Source organism: Chanodichthys erythropterus, chromosome 6 (assembly GCF_024489055.1).
Source record: "Chanodichthys erythropterus isolate Z2021 chromosome 6, ASM2448905v1, whole genome shotgun sequence".
NCBI classification, from domain to species: Eukaryota; Metazoa; Chordata; class Actinopteri; order Cypriniformes; family Xenocyprididae; genus Chanodichthys; species Chanodichthys erythropterus.
In genome coordinates this window covers 5642440-5659211 of record NC_090226.1, presented here as the reverse complement: position 1 = coordinate 5659211, position 16772 = coordinate 5642440, and the positions used below count along the sequence as shown (strand labels likewise).

At 35.5% G+C, this 16772-nt stretch overlaps 1 protein-coding gene across 1 annotated transcript in view; it reads left to right on the top strand.

The window, feature by feature from the left end:
• LOC137021846 (inter-alpha-trypsin inhibitor heavy chain H3-like) overlaps positions 1-14331 on the top strand; it is a 29830-nt gene extending 15499 nt beyond the window's left edge. The window contains exons 19-29 of the mRNA XM_067388825.1: positions 2161-2317; positions 2407-2594; positions 3178-3216; positions 3989-4024; positions 4786-4824; positions 5306-5356; positions 5466-5567; positions 5688-5856; positions 13640-13776; positions 13860-13938; positions 14038-14331. Coding sequence (XP_067244926.1) covers positions 2161-2317; positions 2407-2594; positions 3178-3216; positions 3989-4024; positions 4786-4824; positions 5306-5356; positions 5466-5567; positions 5688-5856; positions 13640-13776; positions 13860-13938; positions 14038-14152 — 1112 coding nt within the window. The 3' untranslated portion in view covers positions 14153-14331. The remainder of the gene's footprint in view (positions 1-2160; positions 2318-2406; positions 2595-3177; positions 3217-3988; positions 4025-4785; positions 4825-5305; positions 5357-5465; positions 5568-5687; positions 5857-13639; positions 13777-13859; positions 13939-14037) is intronic.
• Positions 14332-16772: the final 2441 nt, after the last annotated feature.

Sequence of the window (16772 nt, the reverse complement as noted above, 5' to 3'; positions counted from 1 at the left end):
CGAGCGAGTTATAAATGTCTAGCGCCTCTTCTCCTATGCAGTGCAGCAGCACAGCGATCTGTCTCGTCTCAGATTTGTCCACTAGAGCTGAGGCAGTAAGATACAAATTAAATCTTTGTTCCCACTTATGCCAATTTTCAGCCAAGTTCCCCATCAGAGACAAAGGTGGCGGCGGATGAAGCATTTCCATTTTGTCCATCTCTTTAGTACGTAGGGCTCGCTAGAATAATCTGGCAGTGCTGCTGCTCGTCACTGTTCGCCCGCTCCGCGGTGATCTTCAGTCACTACTTGATGTGCGCCGTGTGATTCAGCGGATACAGTGGCTTCTGACACCATGTTGTGGTCTTTGTTAAACTTTAGTTAACATTAAGACACGTACGCACAGGATTTATAACGCTGAGCTTCTTTACTAGCATGCCATGAACTTAACTCGCCAAGTTGGCAATATGCCATACACCAGTGGGTCATACCAACTACACGAACTATATGGGGGTGTCCTGGACAGAACCGTTCACTGCATATACTACACTCCAGGACTGATGTTGCCCATCCCTGCCTTACAGACTAACATTTAAAGGGAGTAGTTTCTCCACAAATTCTGTAATAATTTACTCATGTTCATGTCTTTCCAACTTGTAAGCTATTATAATTTTTAGGTTGTTATTCACTCATAACCATGACATGAACATTCTTAAAAATTCTCCTTTTGTGTTCAATGGAAAAAAACAAATAATAAATAATGACAGGCATTGTCACTTTTTGTGTGCATTATTCCTTTTAAACCTCTAGAGGTGTTCATCACATTAGATCAGGGTTCCTCAAATCCAGCCCTGGAGGTCCACTGTCCTGTAGAGTTTAGTTCAGACCCTGAAAAAACATTTTCTAGTAATTTTCTAGTATCTCTGAAGACCTTGATTATCTTGTTCAGGTGTGTTTGATTAGGGCTGGAACTAAACTCTGCAGGGCAGTGGCCCTCTACATCCAGATTTTAGGAACCTTGCACTAGACCAGGGCTATTCAATTATAAATTCAGTTGGGCCAGATTTTCAAACCAAGACAGTTAGCTGGGCCAGTCATTTCAGTGGTGATGCAGCTTGTAACGACACATTTTAAAACCAACACAAACAAATTTATTGAAAAACATAAGGTTTATTCATTGTTTCTCTTTTTAACTTTGATCAGTTTGCCCAGCTCTGGTTGTAAGATGCAATCAGGGCTTGACATTAACTTTTTCGTTCACCAGCCACAGTGGCTAGTGGTTTTCCAAAATTACTAGTCACTCAGCATTTTCACTGGCCACAATTTTGTTGTCGGTAAATTACATTTTATATGATTAAAGTTGACTTTGTTATACTTAAATTACTTTATTTTGAGTCATTTACTTGATTTAGAAGATTTAAAACCCTTTCAAACTTTTAAATGCAGATTGACCACCCAAATCAAGACTACATTGTATATCAGCTGGTATACGTACAGGTGGGCAAGAGGTGGACAATTTGAGTATGGGCTAATATGAGAAATTTATTGTGTAAGGCTATATAAAAGAACAAAAAAGCAAATTACAAAACAGTAGTAAATTCAATATAACCTTTTTTTCAGATACAGTAGGTTTATTTAACATATAGCCCACATTTATATAAAATCTTTTGTTGTTTGATTAACATTAATGACAGACAGGTATTTAATTGGGCTGCTGAATGCATGGACGTAACTGACGCATATTCAGTTATTACCCACCTGTTTACGTCCACTTAAGCCATAACCGACTGTATTCACTTGAGATATTCTATACGATGGATATTTAGACGTCTGTGTGCATGTGTATTTGACTATTCAGGCGTGAGGAGAACTGATCGTGCGCACGCGAGAGAACGCTTCTGTTGTGTGTTGTTCAGCGCAATTCCGCCTATCCCTCCTTCACTGGATTTCATTGACAATTTTACGTTTCACTGTTGAGAAAGTCATATTGATAGTAATCTAGGCTACTACCAGCACGCTCTGCATTGTTTGTGTGTTGCTAGACCACGTGGTATGAATTTACGTATGAATGCACGTTTTTGGCGGGACCACAGGCTGGGCCACTTGGAGGTTGCTTCGGGGCCGCATGTGGCCCGCGGGCCGCCAACTGAATAGCCCTGCACTAGACCATGAAAATTTAAACTTCTGACCTTAATTTTCTCTGTTTCAGAAAAAAAACTAAGATGGTATATCATATTAGTGTACTTATACAGAAACTAAACAGTAACAAACCTGGACAGGAGAACTTTACTGAAAGATTATGGGCCTTCCTTACAGTAAAGCAGCTACTGGAGAAAGAGTAAATATACATTCTGTACTTCTTTTATCTCTGTATGTGTGAAACATAGTATTACTGAATATTCATTTGTGGATTTTTCTGTATGTCAGAGTGACTCTACAAGGCCAGGAAAAAGATGATGCAAAGAAAAAAGCCCTTGATCTTTCTCTGAAATACAAATTTGTCACACCGCTTACATCAATGGTGGTCACCAAACCACAGGATCAGCAAATCCAGGTTGCCCACAAACCCAGAGAGGGAAAGAAACCAAATATGCATACCCAACCAACATCATCAAGTAAGATAAAATAAAGAAAAAGAGCTGTTGGATATGTAATTGTTTTATGAGAATAATCTTCACACCATGATATTTTGCCAGTGACCCAGGTGAAAAACAAAACAAAAGTAAATTTCTATAATATACTTAAAGTGCTCTATTTTCGCACACTAATTTTGTACTTAATATACTAAAAATTCTTCTTTAGTAGTACTTAAGATAATCTTAAGAACATCTAAGTGTACTGAAATGTGATATTTTGAGACACCATGAAACTAAAATGTGCTTTTAATATACTATCTCTATATTTAAAAAATATATTTAGATACCATTTATAGTATAGTTCAACTTTGATCACAAGAATGAATTACATTTTAAAATCTATTAAAACTTTTAGTGTTGGTTGCAGGCAATGATAGGAAAGTCAGGATCTATGTGCAGCAATACTTTTAATAAAACAAAACTCAAAATAACTCAATACACAGGCAGACAGGAACAGAGCAACACAATAAAAACTAACTGAAAACAGAACCTAATCGTGACAAAAACAGAAAAATGTTTGCAATGAAAAATTGTAATGAAAATCATTTTAAATATCTTACAGAATCGGATTGTGATGGCGTTAGTATGGGACAAGGAGGAGGTACTGTATATCATTTCCCTTTCTATGACTGTTTTTAATGTGACACTGAAATCCCTACGCAAACTTATTCCTAATTCAATTTACTTTCATTATAGCCTCCTGAGACCCATAGATTTTTTTTTAAATCATTACATTGTATAAGTCTGATTTGTTTCTTATTAATATTTTATGATATGTCTTATGTAGAGGACACCAGGAAGGAAAATGAAAACTAGACTCTATAACCGAAAAAAAGAAAAGAAAAAAAAATTAATATTACATTTTCCTATTCAGTATATCAGTCAATTTTTAGGTTCCAGGCTATATTTTCTATAACTTGTCCTCTGTAAAACAGATATGTTGGAAAAAAAGATGTTTAGAAAATGTTTATATTTTGCATTTTTGTATGTATCTAGTGCCTGCATGTGATTTTTCATGATTATATTTCCATATTTCCTTTCATGATCTTATTTCCATGCAACATCATCATATTAGAATGATTTCTGAAGGATCATGTGACACTGAAGACTAAAGTAATGATTCTGAAAATTCAGCTTTGACATCACATAAATAAATTACATTTAGTGTTGGTTGCAGGGAATGATAGGAAAGTCAGGATCTATGTGCAGCAATACTTTTAATAAAACAAAACTCAAAATAACTCAATACACAGGCAAACAGGAAGAGAGCAACACAATAAAAACTAACTCAAAACAGAACCTAACCATGCCAAAAACAGAAAAAAAAAAAGTTATTTTAAATTGCAATGAAAAACCTTTTAAATATCTTACAGAACTGGATGATGATGGTCTTATGGAGCGAGGAGGAGGTACTGTATATCATTTCCCTTTCTATGACTGCTTTTAATGTGACACTGAAATCCCTACGCAAACTTAGTCCTAATTCAATTTACTTTCATTATAGCCTCCTGAGACCCATAGATTTTTTTTTAAATCATTACATTGTATAAGTCTGAATTTTTTCTTATTAATATTTTATGATATGTCCTACGTAGAGGACACCAGGAAAGAAAATGAAAACTAGACTCTATAACCAAAACAATGTTTTTTTAATATTACATTTTCCTGTTCAGTGTATCAGTCAATTTTTAGGTTCCAGGCTATATTTTCTATAACTTGTACTCTGTAAAACAGATATGTTGGAAAAAAAGATGTTTAGAAAATGTTTGTATTTTGCATTTTTGTATGTATCTAGTGCCTGCATGTGATTTTTCATGATTATATTTCCATATTTCCTTTCATGATCTAATTTCCATGCAACATCATCATATTAGAATGATTTCTGAAGGATCATGTGACACTGAAGACTAAAGTAATGATTCTGAAAATTCAGCTTTCATCAAAGGAATAAATTACATTTTAAAATCTATTAAAACTGTTAGTATTGGTTGCAGGCAATGATAGGAAAGTCAGGATCTATGTGCAGCAATACTTTTAATAAAACAAAACTCAAAATAACTCAATACACAGGCAAACAGGAACAGAGCAACACAATAAAAACTAATCATGACAAAAACAGAAAAAAAAGTTATTTTAAATTGCAATGAAAAACCTTTCAAATATCTTACAGAACTGGATGATGATGTCGATGTTATAGAGGGAGGAGGAGGTACTGTATATCATTTCCCTTTCTATGACTGCTTTAAATGTGACACTGAAATCCCTACGCAAACTTAGTCCTAATTCAATTTACTTTCATTATAGCCTCCTGAGACCCATAGATTTTTTTTTTTAAATCATTACATTGTATAAGTCTGAATTTTTCTTATTAATATTTTATGATATGTCTTATATAGAGGACACCAGGAAAGAAAATGAAAACTAGACTCTATAACCATAACAATGTTTTTTTTTTTATATTACATTTTCCTATTCAGTATATCAGTCAAGTTTTAGGTTCCAGGCTATATTTTCTAACTTGTCCTCTGTAAAACAGATATGAGAATAATGCTGGAAAAAAAGATGCTTAGAAAATGTTTATATTTTGCATTTTTGTATGTATATAGTGACTGCATGTGATTTTTCATGATTATATTTCCTTATTTCCTTTCATGATCTTATTTCAATGCCAAATTTTTACTCACATTTAGCCATGGCACCATTACCAAGTACAACTCAGAAACCTGTGACAACCTCTCCATGTATGTGGGTTTTATTTATGTATTAGTTTTATCTTGTATAGTGCATCTGCTTTTCATCTGACATCATATTTCACTATTTTCATTTCTTCTTTCTCTTTTGGTACTTCAGTGAAGAGCATTAGGATTTTGAAATCTTCTGGTAATGCTAAGCCACTTTGTTACGATGTTCCTCTTGCTCAGAAAGTCAGACTCCTACAAAATGACGTATCAGGTCAGATATCCAGCGTGTTCTAGTACAGTTTAGTTGAATGAACAGTATTATTCCATTGCTTTTATTTTTTCTTTTCTGTTTAAGCACAATCTCACTGTGATGTTTGTATATACTCTGCAGAGTTTTCTATGAACGGGCAGCTTGATTCAGAGAACGGCTTCAGTCAGATTGCAGTTCGTTACAAAACGCATCATCTGCTGCTCAGCACTAGTGAGATTTCCTACTTTGATGGACAGGACACTGTGAAGTTTTCATGGGATCAAGTTCCATGGGATCAAGACCACCATGAGTAATATGCTACACAACTATAAAAAATACATATTGTGTTCAATGTTAATTTGAGAATTTACATAATGTTAATACAAAATAGTTTATAGCTCCTTTTAAAACTTTTTAACTCCTTTATTTTTGGTGATATTGAGGTAGAATTAATTTATCAGTTAAGGGCCAGTCACACCAAAAACAAACCATAAAACAAACTACAAACTATAAAGAGTATTAACCTAGACATTATTAAAAACATTATTTTAGTTTTTTGTATCAATAATGTGTGCCTTTTACCCCATGAGGTAAAATGCCTCCCTCGCCACCTCATATATTTATACGATTTTTAAACAAAATTAACCACTTTTATGATTTATTTTCACACAAAATCTGTTGCTCAATCAATGTTCAATACAAACGTAGATATTTTTCTGAAATCATACACTTTGAGACAGTGGTGGACGAAGTACACAAATCAAGTACCTGAGTAAAAGTACAGATACGTATCATAAAATATTACTCAAGTGAAAGTATTTAGTCCTCCTTTTCAATTTTACTCGAATGAAAGTACTTGATTTTTAATGTATGTTACGTCCCTCGTTAATTAGATGTAGTTTGTCTAGGAATATTATCAGACATAACAAAACAGTGGCATGGGTGTATAAATGGCAGTAACAGGATGGCAAAAGGAAAAAAAAAACAGACAAACCAGCAGTTTCACTGCAAAGTTTTAATTTCAGTAAATATAAGTGAAGTAATATAATAATAAAGTAATAAAGTAGATATTAACAATATATACAACGTAACAAGAATGAACAAACAGCAAAAGGTCTGGAGGAGAGGAATGAGTGAGAGAGTGGAGCTTAAATCAAAGAACTGAATATAACCAAAAAAAAAAAACTAACTAAAGTTAAAGAACTAAACTAACTAACAAAAGAAAAATGCAGAAAGAAACATCTTCAATATTCAAGACGCTATAACTAAACCACACTGTCTAACCAAACAAAACATACAAAAATAGCACCAGGGCCGTCGCAAGGGGGGTGCGAGGCCCTGTGCGAAGTTGACTTGCGAGGCCCTCTCTGCAATTGATTTGCGTGCATGTGTGCGGGTATTGCTATAGTAACGAATCCAACTTTCGCGCATCTGTAAAAAAGTGGTTTGACCTATTTCAGATGCTGCAATTAGAATTTAAAATGGAGTGAGTAAAACTCTGTATACAATCTTGACGTGTGTGGTAGTAGGCTATTGTGCGATCTAGCCTATATGGCATAATGATAACAACAACAACAACAACAATAATTAAAAGCGATCTTAGGGAATAATAACTAGCCTAAATAAGAATGGTAAAATAAGATCTAGGTCTAATTGTAGTTATGAGGTAATCATTTAAAAATATTTTATTTTAAAATGTGCAAACATTCACTCTTATTCATCCAATAGTGAAAACGAAAACGTTTCTTGTCACATTAATTTATGATTTACATGAATCATTATGGCATAATTTAAATTCAAAACGGCGAAATTTCATAGAAAGTTGAGTAGTTTGCATCACTAGAGTCTAAAACAGCCTATTAAATCGTTATCAGTTGACACATTTCTACTGTTTAATCGTGTCTACCAGCACATCGCTCACCCTTGTATGCCGGATTATATATTTTAGTCACCCCGGCCACTTGTTGAATTTATGCCTCACCTTGAACTTCATCTTGTTGCAACCCGGTGGCCTGGTTAGCCTCAGTGATGTAGGTTGTGTTGCTTGTAGTCGCAGTATGGACTATATGCACGGGTTACTTCCTGGTTGTTGTTAAGCCAGCTCGAACACTTCCGGTGAACTGTTAGCTGTTCATTCTGTAGTCGTTGTACATCGACACAAAACCATCTATGGTTGACTTTTTAATGTTGTATTTATATTTTAATGCAGTTATCACATTTACCTAATTTACCAATAAACCGCTTTTATTGATTGCAATAAAGACGAAGCTATTAGGACCGTTTAAAAACGTTGTGTCTGTAATTAGACACGCACACACATTTTTTCCCCAGCACTTCAAATGTTATTTTTAATGTGATGACCACAAACATTATTTGTTCATCCTTCTGAGATTGTCCCCATTGTAAAACCGAACGTTTAAAAATGTAGGAAATTTAACATTTGATAGAAAACACTTATTTAAAAATAAAAAAGACAGTAATTAGCACTTTAACCAGCAGGTGGCGGCAAAGTAGCATTTATTTGCGCACATATCAGCCATTTCCTCTAAACGTTTTTCACTTCGTTTTTGACTAAATATTAAACATTATAAAATAACTAGGTTTAAAATACATTTTGTCAATGTGAAGTATGAAATACTCACAAAATCTTATGAAAAACAATAACTTTTATTGTGAATTACACAGAAAGCGAGCACCGTGCTCTCCCTTTGTAATCACAGCAGCTGTCAGTCAGTGCAGTGCAAGATCAATGATTTCAGCACACTTGTGAAAACACACATTTTATTCAGTTAATCTAACTAAAGTGCACAATAAATATTTAAATTTTGAAGCTTTTTTTCCACATAAAAGTGTGAAAACTAATGGTCGAATTGAATTTAGCCGAGGAGGAACATTGAGGTACGTCTTTATTTTTATTTTTTTATGCTGTCTTACGTTTGAATAACTAAATTAATGCTGTGCCACACTATTTAAGTGACTATATTCTGATTATAAACTAAGTATTACACTACTGATACTCAACACACCAGCAAATGACATCTCACCGGAAGTTTTCGAGCTGGCTTATATTAATGCGGAAGTTCTAAAGAACGCTCCGTGCATATAGTCCATTGGCTAGGGCTGTGACGGTAGGCATGACAACCGCGCCACCGCGGTCGTGGAGCGTCACCGGCGGTAGTGTGACGTCATATATAATACATATTTATATATCTCAGAGATCGCGTTAACTGAAAATTTTCCGTCTTTAATGGAATTTTTTTTAGCAGTGACGGAAAAAAATCTGCAGTCCGTCCGTCATTTTGACAGATTATGTAGTTTGTATGTAAGCTTGTAATTCCCACCCCTGTCCAGTAGGTGGTGAGCGCGCTCCAGTGTGGCAGCAGAGCGCGAGTTCAGTCTCCAGAATTAAATGAAAACGATGCGCTTGATGGATTACACACAGACGAGCACCCAGTTTAAGTAAACTGTATAATAATAAAGTTACTTATGCTTACTTACATAATTAAGTTTTGTTATTTTTCTTGCTAAGTTAATGGTCAATGAATGGCTTTTCTGAGGTATAATGTTACGTGACATTGTTTGCAACACTGATTGAACTGACGTTCGGTAAACTACTGTATCTTTCAACATATTTTTTTATTTTCATTCATGTTTATTTCGTTCTGTACAGTAGTAAAGAGGAAAGGATTATCGCATTCACTCACAATCCGTGACAAGAGTTCAAGATGAAAACTGAAAGTGACGCAGCTAGTCTTTGATCAACTTTCTTTTCATAGCAGGCTATAAATGCATAGCCTACGCCTATTTGCTTATCATGTAAGTTTTCCCTTTCCCTTTCCCCCACCACCGCGACATCTTTCTTTTTAATTCGTTTCCGTTTCTCGCCACCCTGACTCGTGTTTACGAAATCGGTCGCGCTCTCGTGCAGCACCCGACATTTTTTCCTCACAGAGTGAGCAGCTCATAGTGGTGCGAGCATGCAGAACGTAATATCGAAATTTGAAAATTAATAATTATTTGCAGATTTCTTTTCATGTGGCCTTAATTATACATAATTGCGAGACAGAGGAATTTTATTTATTATCGATGTTTGGTGGAAAACTAATAAAAAAATAGACATAAACTACATAAAATGCAGGCCAGGAGCGAGGCCCTCTAGAGGCGCGAGGCCCTGTGCGGTCGCACACTTGGCACAGCCCTTGCGACGGTACTGGCTGCCGCCATTGAAGTATTAAGCTGCTCACAAACCGCTCCGTAACCAGCGATTGGTAGCGCGATCCCTGACGTCAGACCCTTACGCCAGCAGATTGACGGACGGATCGTCCAATCAGAAGTCACACCTGAAATGGAGTACAGACATGCACACATATGCAGCGACATGAAAAAAAAAAAAAACAATTACATAGCGCAGCGTACGTAACAATGTACTTGAGTAAAAAAAGTACTGATTGATGAATGTTTATTTTGTAATTTTATATAGGCCACTTATATAATTTAATTGTCTATATTTTATATAATCCTATTGCTCAAAAAAAAATAATTATGAATAATTATGAATTGTCAAATAGCCAGCACTATTCAGCATGGATGGAAGATTAGAGGATGCAGATACATAGGCTAATATGTAATGTTTGACAAACAATATAAAAACCAATGAAACATATAGGGCTAAATACATAATATTTAAAGGTCCCCTTGAACATGTTTTTAAAAGATGTAATATAAGTCTAAGGTGTCTCCTGAATGTGTCTGTGAAGTTTCAGCTCAAAATACCCCATAGTTTTTTTTTTATTAATTTTTTTAACTGCCTATTTTGGGGCATCATTAACAATGCACTGATTTTCACTGACGCCGCCCCTTTAAGAGCGAGCGTGTTCCCTGCCACATGAGTTGTTGACTATATTACAGCGCATTTACAAAGTTCACACAACTAATATAACCCTCAAATGGATCTTTACAAGATGTTCGTCATGCATGCTGCATGCATGCTTCGAATTATGTGAGTAAAGTATATATTTGGATGTCAACGTTTTATTTTGAGTGAGTTTGAGGCTGTGCTCCGTGGCTAACGGCTAATGCTACACTGTTGGAGAGATTTATAAAGAATGAAGTTGTGTTTATGAATTATACAGACTGCAAGTGTTTAAAAATGAAAATAGCGACGCTCTTGTCTCCGTGAATACAGTAATAAATGGTGTAACTTTAACCAACAGTAGCCTACATTAGCAACATGCTAACGAAACATTTAGAAAGACAATTTACAAATATCACTAAAAATATCATGATATCATGGATCATGTCAGTTATTATTGCTCCATCTGTCATTTTTCGCTGTTGTTCTTGCTTACCTAGTCTGATGATTCATCTGTGCAGATCCAGACGTTACTGGCTGTCCTTGTGTAATGCATTTGAACACTGGCATATGCAAATATTGGGGTTACGTAACAGTCGGTGTTATGTTGAAATCCGAGTGTTTTCCGGAAGTCTTTTAAACAAATGAGATTTATAAAAGAAGGAGGAAACAATGGAGTTTGAGACTCACTGTATGTCTTTTCCATGTACTGAACTCTTATTTATTATTATAGTTATTTAACTATGCCGAGGTAAATTCAATTTTTGAATCAAGGGCACCTTTAAAAAAAAAAAAAAAAAAAAAATCTGCAGCAGCAGGGAAGATGAATGTGCATGTGTTATTTTAATTTGTGTTAGAGTTGCACGATTCAGGATAAAATGAGAACCAAGATTTTTATTTGTTTATTTCAAATAGAAATCGTGATTCTCCAATGATTCTGAATAGACAACTAAACAAAATTGTGTATAATTATTTACTAGAGGATAAAATATTAATTGCTACAGTCTATTTAAAAATATTTAATTTAAAAAATGGGTTTGAATAAATGATTTAATGACTCATAACTATTTCACTTGTTTCATTACTGGATGAATCAGTTTTTGAATGAATCATTCAATGTTAAATACATTTTAGCAGTCAGTTGTCGCCTCCTAGTGTCGTACCGATGTAATCAATACAACTGTTATTTGAATCGCCATGTTAGTTTTAAAATGTGATTTGAAACAGCGGACAGTTATGACCTAAATATGATTTTCAGTTACAATAATTAATCCTAAAATTCAACATTAGTAGGCTGACTTACTTTTCACCATCAGTCGCGCACGCACTCAGAGGATCCCCAATTCTTGCCTAATTTTCAGTCAGACTTGTAAATTCATTCACTGGAGAGTGGAGACTCGCTCTGAACGGATCATTGAATCAGTGAGTTGTAGCCCCGCCCCTTTTCAGCGCTGCGCTCCGGTTTCCCCCGGCGATTACACTAAAGGTTGGGCTCAAAAGTGTTTCTTACAACTTGTCAAATTAACCTAATCCATGGATATTGACATGCAGTCATGAGTCATGTTTCCTGACATTTATATGTGCCTGATTTGACGCCGGGGAAATAACGTTACATATAGAAAATCTGCCTGTGAATATTTGATATAACTACAATATAGGTAGGTTTAAATCCGCGTAATCACTTATATCAATGTTATATCGTCATATTGTCCAGCCCTAAAACATATAGTTTTATAGTATAGTTTTTGTTTGTGTTGTTTATTGAAAAACACCCAATTGCAGAATATAAGATGGAAAATATTTAATTGATGAGTTGTCAACATATATAACAATACAATATATACGGTATGATTTTACCTCAAAATCCAACATTTTGACATAAAATGATAACTGCAAATCCATGTTTCTCTATCTGGAGTCCAGCTGTTTCTGTGAATTGCAGTGATCCATTTACTTCTTTTTTTTTCTGTAGCTTTCGGCACTCTTTAAATATATACCTCAGGTTTTGTGTCAAAGCTATCTGTACAGTCAATAACAAAGCTCTTTCCCGTTATGGATGTGTTTTGTGTGTTTTTCGGGACATTCGCGCTGAAAACCAATGCTGCCACTCAGTCTTTGTGCAAATTGTGCCACTCAGTGGGCGTGACTGCAGTCGTAACGGTCGACGGTGATGTCACATGCATACCTGCTATAAGGTCTATACGATCAGTCCAATTCGCGAATGAATTGTTGATGTGATTTGTGAACCGATTTAACAGGATGATTGAAAAGAATCAGTTTGTGCACGAATCGGACACTGCTTTTGTGTCTCTGAGCATGTGACGATGTATTCATTTTAAAATAAGGAATAACGATATGTTTTATGAAATGTCGTGGAGTAAAAAGTACGATCTTATGCGTTGGAATGTAGTGAAGTAAAAGTTGCTCAAATTAAAAATAGTCTACTCGAGTGAAGTACAGATACTTGAAAAATGTAAGTACAGTAACAAAGTAAAAATACTTAGTTACTGTCCACCACTGCTTTGAGAGTAGTGAAAAGCAAAAATTTTTTTTAGGGTGTGCCTTTAGCCCCATTATACTGGTTAAATTATATTATTTATTTATTTTTATTATATATATATATATATATATATATATATATATATATATATATATATATACTCCAAAAATTTGCATTAAAAATAGTAAAACTATTATAAAAATGAAATGATATAAGCTTTCTTGACAAAAAAAAAAAAGGTATAATTTAGGGCTTTGGGTCATTTTGACCCACAAGGGAAGGATATTAAAGGAAGTGAGGAGAGGAGGAAGGTAAAGTTTTTGGCCCGCCCATCTCTGGAACTCGAGTAGGCCTATTAAAATGATTTCGTGAGTTTCCCTGCAGTAGTAAATACAACTTGAGAGGTGTTCATGTCCCATTTCCGACTAGGAAACTTGGATTTATGATAATTCTGATAGCTTGTGAAGGCAGCATAAATGCTCAAACTCTTTAAAGAAGAATGGATTCTGATTGGCTGTCAATGTTTTTATTTTTCATTAGATGGGAAAAAAAATCTTTCACAAGTGATTCCAATGACATCATTCCTCTGTGTTGTTTTTGCTATAGTATGTTGTATGTAGTATGTTATAGTTGTGGACTTCCTTATTCTCATAGAATTAGAATGATTATTAAAACTTTCCCATTATCTTTAACGTTATAGTCATCGACCATGGTGTGAACAGCCCTTTACTCTGTCAACAGCGTGTCTCTGATTCTGCGGAGTAATGAAATGGATGTTACCATGGGGAACATACGTGTTGTCATTCTTCATAAGAAAGATGAAAATTTTCTGTGGCCTGCAGTTTGGCAACATCCAAAAGATTCCACAGGAATTTTAGGTAAGAGAGTCATTAATCAATCATTTATATACATTATGAATCGATAATGAATATGAATGAATAAATTATGATAATATTTTAAGGGGAAGTTGATATTTCATATGAGGAAATCCCAGGATCACAAACTTTAAAGTTAAAGGACAAGGAAGTGAAGACATCTTGGTAATCAATAAACATAATAGTTGAACTTCCATAAAACTGTATTTTATGTTTTTTAAATAGATTTTTTAAGTAGGCCTAAGTGTATCTTGTTAATTTCAGGGTGATGGTGACGGACTACAGATTTTCTTTTGCTCCGGTCATTGGATGTTGGCTCGTACCGTTCCAGGTTGTTGCGCAGCGGGAGCTGTCTGACTTCACTGTCACTCAGTTGTAGAGTTCAGACAAATTTACTTAAGAATTTTCTTGTCAGTTTTCATGCTGACCTTAAAAAAATGTAATCTATTCTTTAAATAAAAAGTGTTGAACAATATGAATCTCATCTTTGAAATCATTTCCCTTTGCTTTATGGTGCAGGAACTACCACTTAATTAATGTTCTCTATTTGTTGCTATTTGAGCACCGGTGATCTGGCCAATGATTGCTTTTGCCTTGGGAAGCGTTCACCTGAGTGGAGAGGGGGCCGGCGTGCTGCTCAAACAATACACAGACTCTGATGGTAAAGCAGCGGCAGCTCCGTGTCCTGTGTTTTATTAACATTTATACAACAGTTCTGTCTGGTTCTCGAATCTGATTGGCTGATAGCCGTGCGATATTTCAGTGATAACTGCACTCCTCCTACCTTTTCACAGTTTGTATCACTCCGCTTGAAGTGACCGTCATGGCGGACGAGCAAATCCACCGTAATTTTTGAGAATACTACTTGTACCACGAACTGTAGTTTTAATAGTTTTTTTAGACGAGAATGTAGTTGTTTAGACCTGAAATATGTGATTCATATTTAATAACAGAGCCTATTTTACAATTTGTTTTGACGTTTTCGGAGATGTGAGTTCCAGGGCGTCAGCGGCCGTTCAGGGGTCATGTACGCGCCGAGAACTGTTTCATCTCGGCCAGAGCTTCGGGGATTTACCGCTGGCACTTACAGTGGTTAAACATGAGACATAATTCAATTTGAGTACATAAAACGGGCAATCTTTGGTCTTATTAATCTATTATTTGTTCCAGAGCAAGTCAAATTGTGCTATGTTAAATTTGATAATTAATGTTACCTTACCTTAATGTTACCTTACATCCTTACAAACAGACTTTTAAATTGAAAGGAACTTTTGCAAAGGAAGTTGTTATTGCGCTGTGGTGTTATGGATGTTTTGGAAAATTCCGATAGCTGTAAAAAAGGACAAATACAAGATCGCTTTCCTCAGCGGACATTCAAACGGACTTTTATAATTGATATAATTGTAACGAAGGGTCAACAGAGTGCGGATCCATTTGCAGCTTTTTATTAAAACACAGCAGTGTTTACAAACAAGGGCAAAGCAGTACCGTAAACAGGGACAGGCAGGGGTCGAGGCTGGCAGCAGAGAATCAGAGTCGGGTCACAGGCAGAGATCAAGACAGGCGGCAAACAAACACAGTCCAGGGCACAGGCAGAGATCGGGGTAGGCAGCAAAGGTTCAGCAGAGAGTAACAGTCCAAGTAACAACGAGATAACAGTCCAGGGAATAACGCTCAGAAATGACCACCGTAGCAAATCAAGACTTTGCGATGTATGAATGCAAGTGTGTGTGTTATATAGGGTGTGTGTGATGCCGTGCAGGTGTGTGTGCAATCAATCGCAGGAATGAGGGCCTATGGGTAATGGAGTCCGAATGAGATTCAGTATTCCGGTGATGGTTCCCTCCGGCGGTCCGGAGGATGAGACGAGGGAGCCACATTCATGACAATAATATTATGGAGATAGACTTGAAGAATGAATGTAATGCAATATATCAGACAGGTAATACTCTCTCTCTCTCATACTGTACAAAATTCAATGAGTTTCAATGAAGCGACTTCGTTACTAGTTCTAAAGTGACGTTTTAGAATTAGTAACGGAGACTTGGTCGAACTGTCAACTTGAGATTTGAATCCGTGGCGGAAGGAAGTAGTGCTGCATGAAAGAGGGTTTTAAAGACACTCCGTTGTTGTTTTTATTTGTTTACACACTCGTGCCGTCGAACTGTTGTATAAACGCAATATCACACGAGTAGCCGTGCGATATGGCTGTATATCAGCACGCTGTGATTACCTGCGGCCTCGTGCCTACGGACGAATCACAGCCGTGCTGATATACAGCCATATCGCACGGCTACTCGTGTGCTATTGCATATTTATATCTCCCCTCATCAGGTATGAAACACATTAACACAGTAAGAATATGTTCTTGACATGTTGTAGTTATAAAGAATATAAATTATGTTGTTTAAAGTCGTTAATAACTTACGTTTAACAGAAGTGTGAAAGTTTGTTTCAAGTTTCATCTGTATTGTGTATGCTAGTCATGCATTTCATGCTAATGATGGAGACCAGGCGGTCTGACAAATAGTGTGATGCAACAGTTATGAGTTGTAGTTGACTGTATTTTTCACAAAATACGTTGATAAATGTGTTTGTACTGAAAATGTCAAAAAAAGTACAGTTTCTGCTGACATATGAACATTTTCAGGGTTGTTTCAATTCTTTAATACAGCATAATGTTTATGCTGTCATGCAGAATATTACATATGTATATGTTATAAATGAATATATTGTTATAATATAATTTATAATATAATATATCTTTAATTTTGGACGCAGAAATTAATGAGAAAAATGTATAATAATTTTATTTATAAGTTATGCTGTCACTCATTGGAATATAAAGAAAATACTTGAACTGTTTTAAATGGTTATGAAAAACAATACACAGACTCTGACGGTGAAGCAGCAGCAGCTCCGTGTCCTGTGTTTTATTAACATTTATATCTCCCCTCATCAGAAGCTCTCAAACTCTATCTGAAATACCAGTTTGTCAC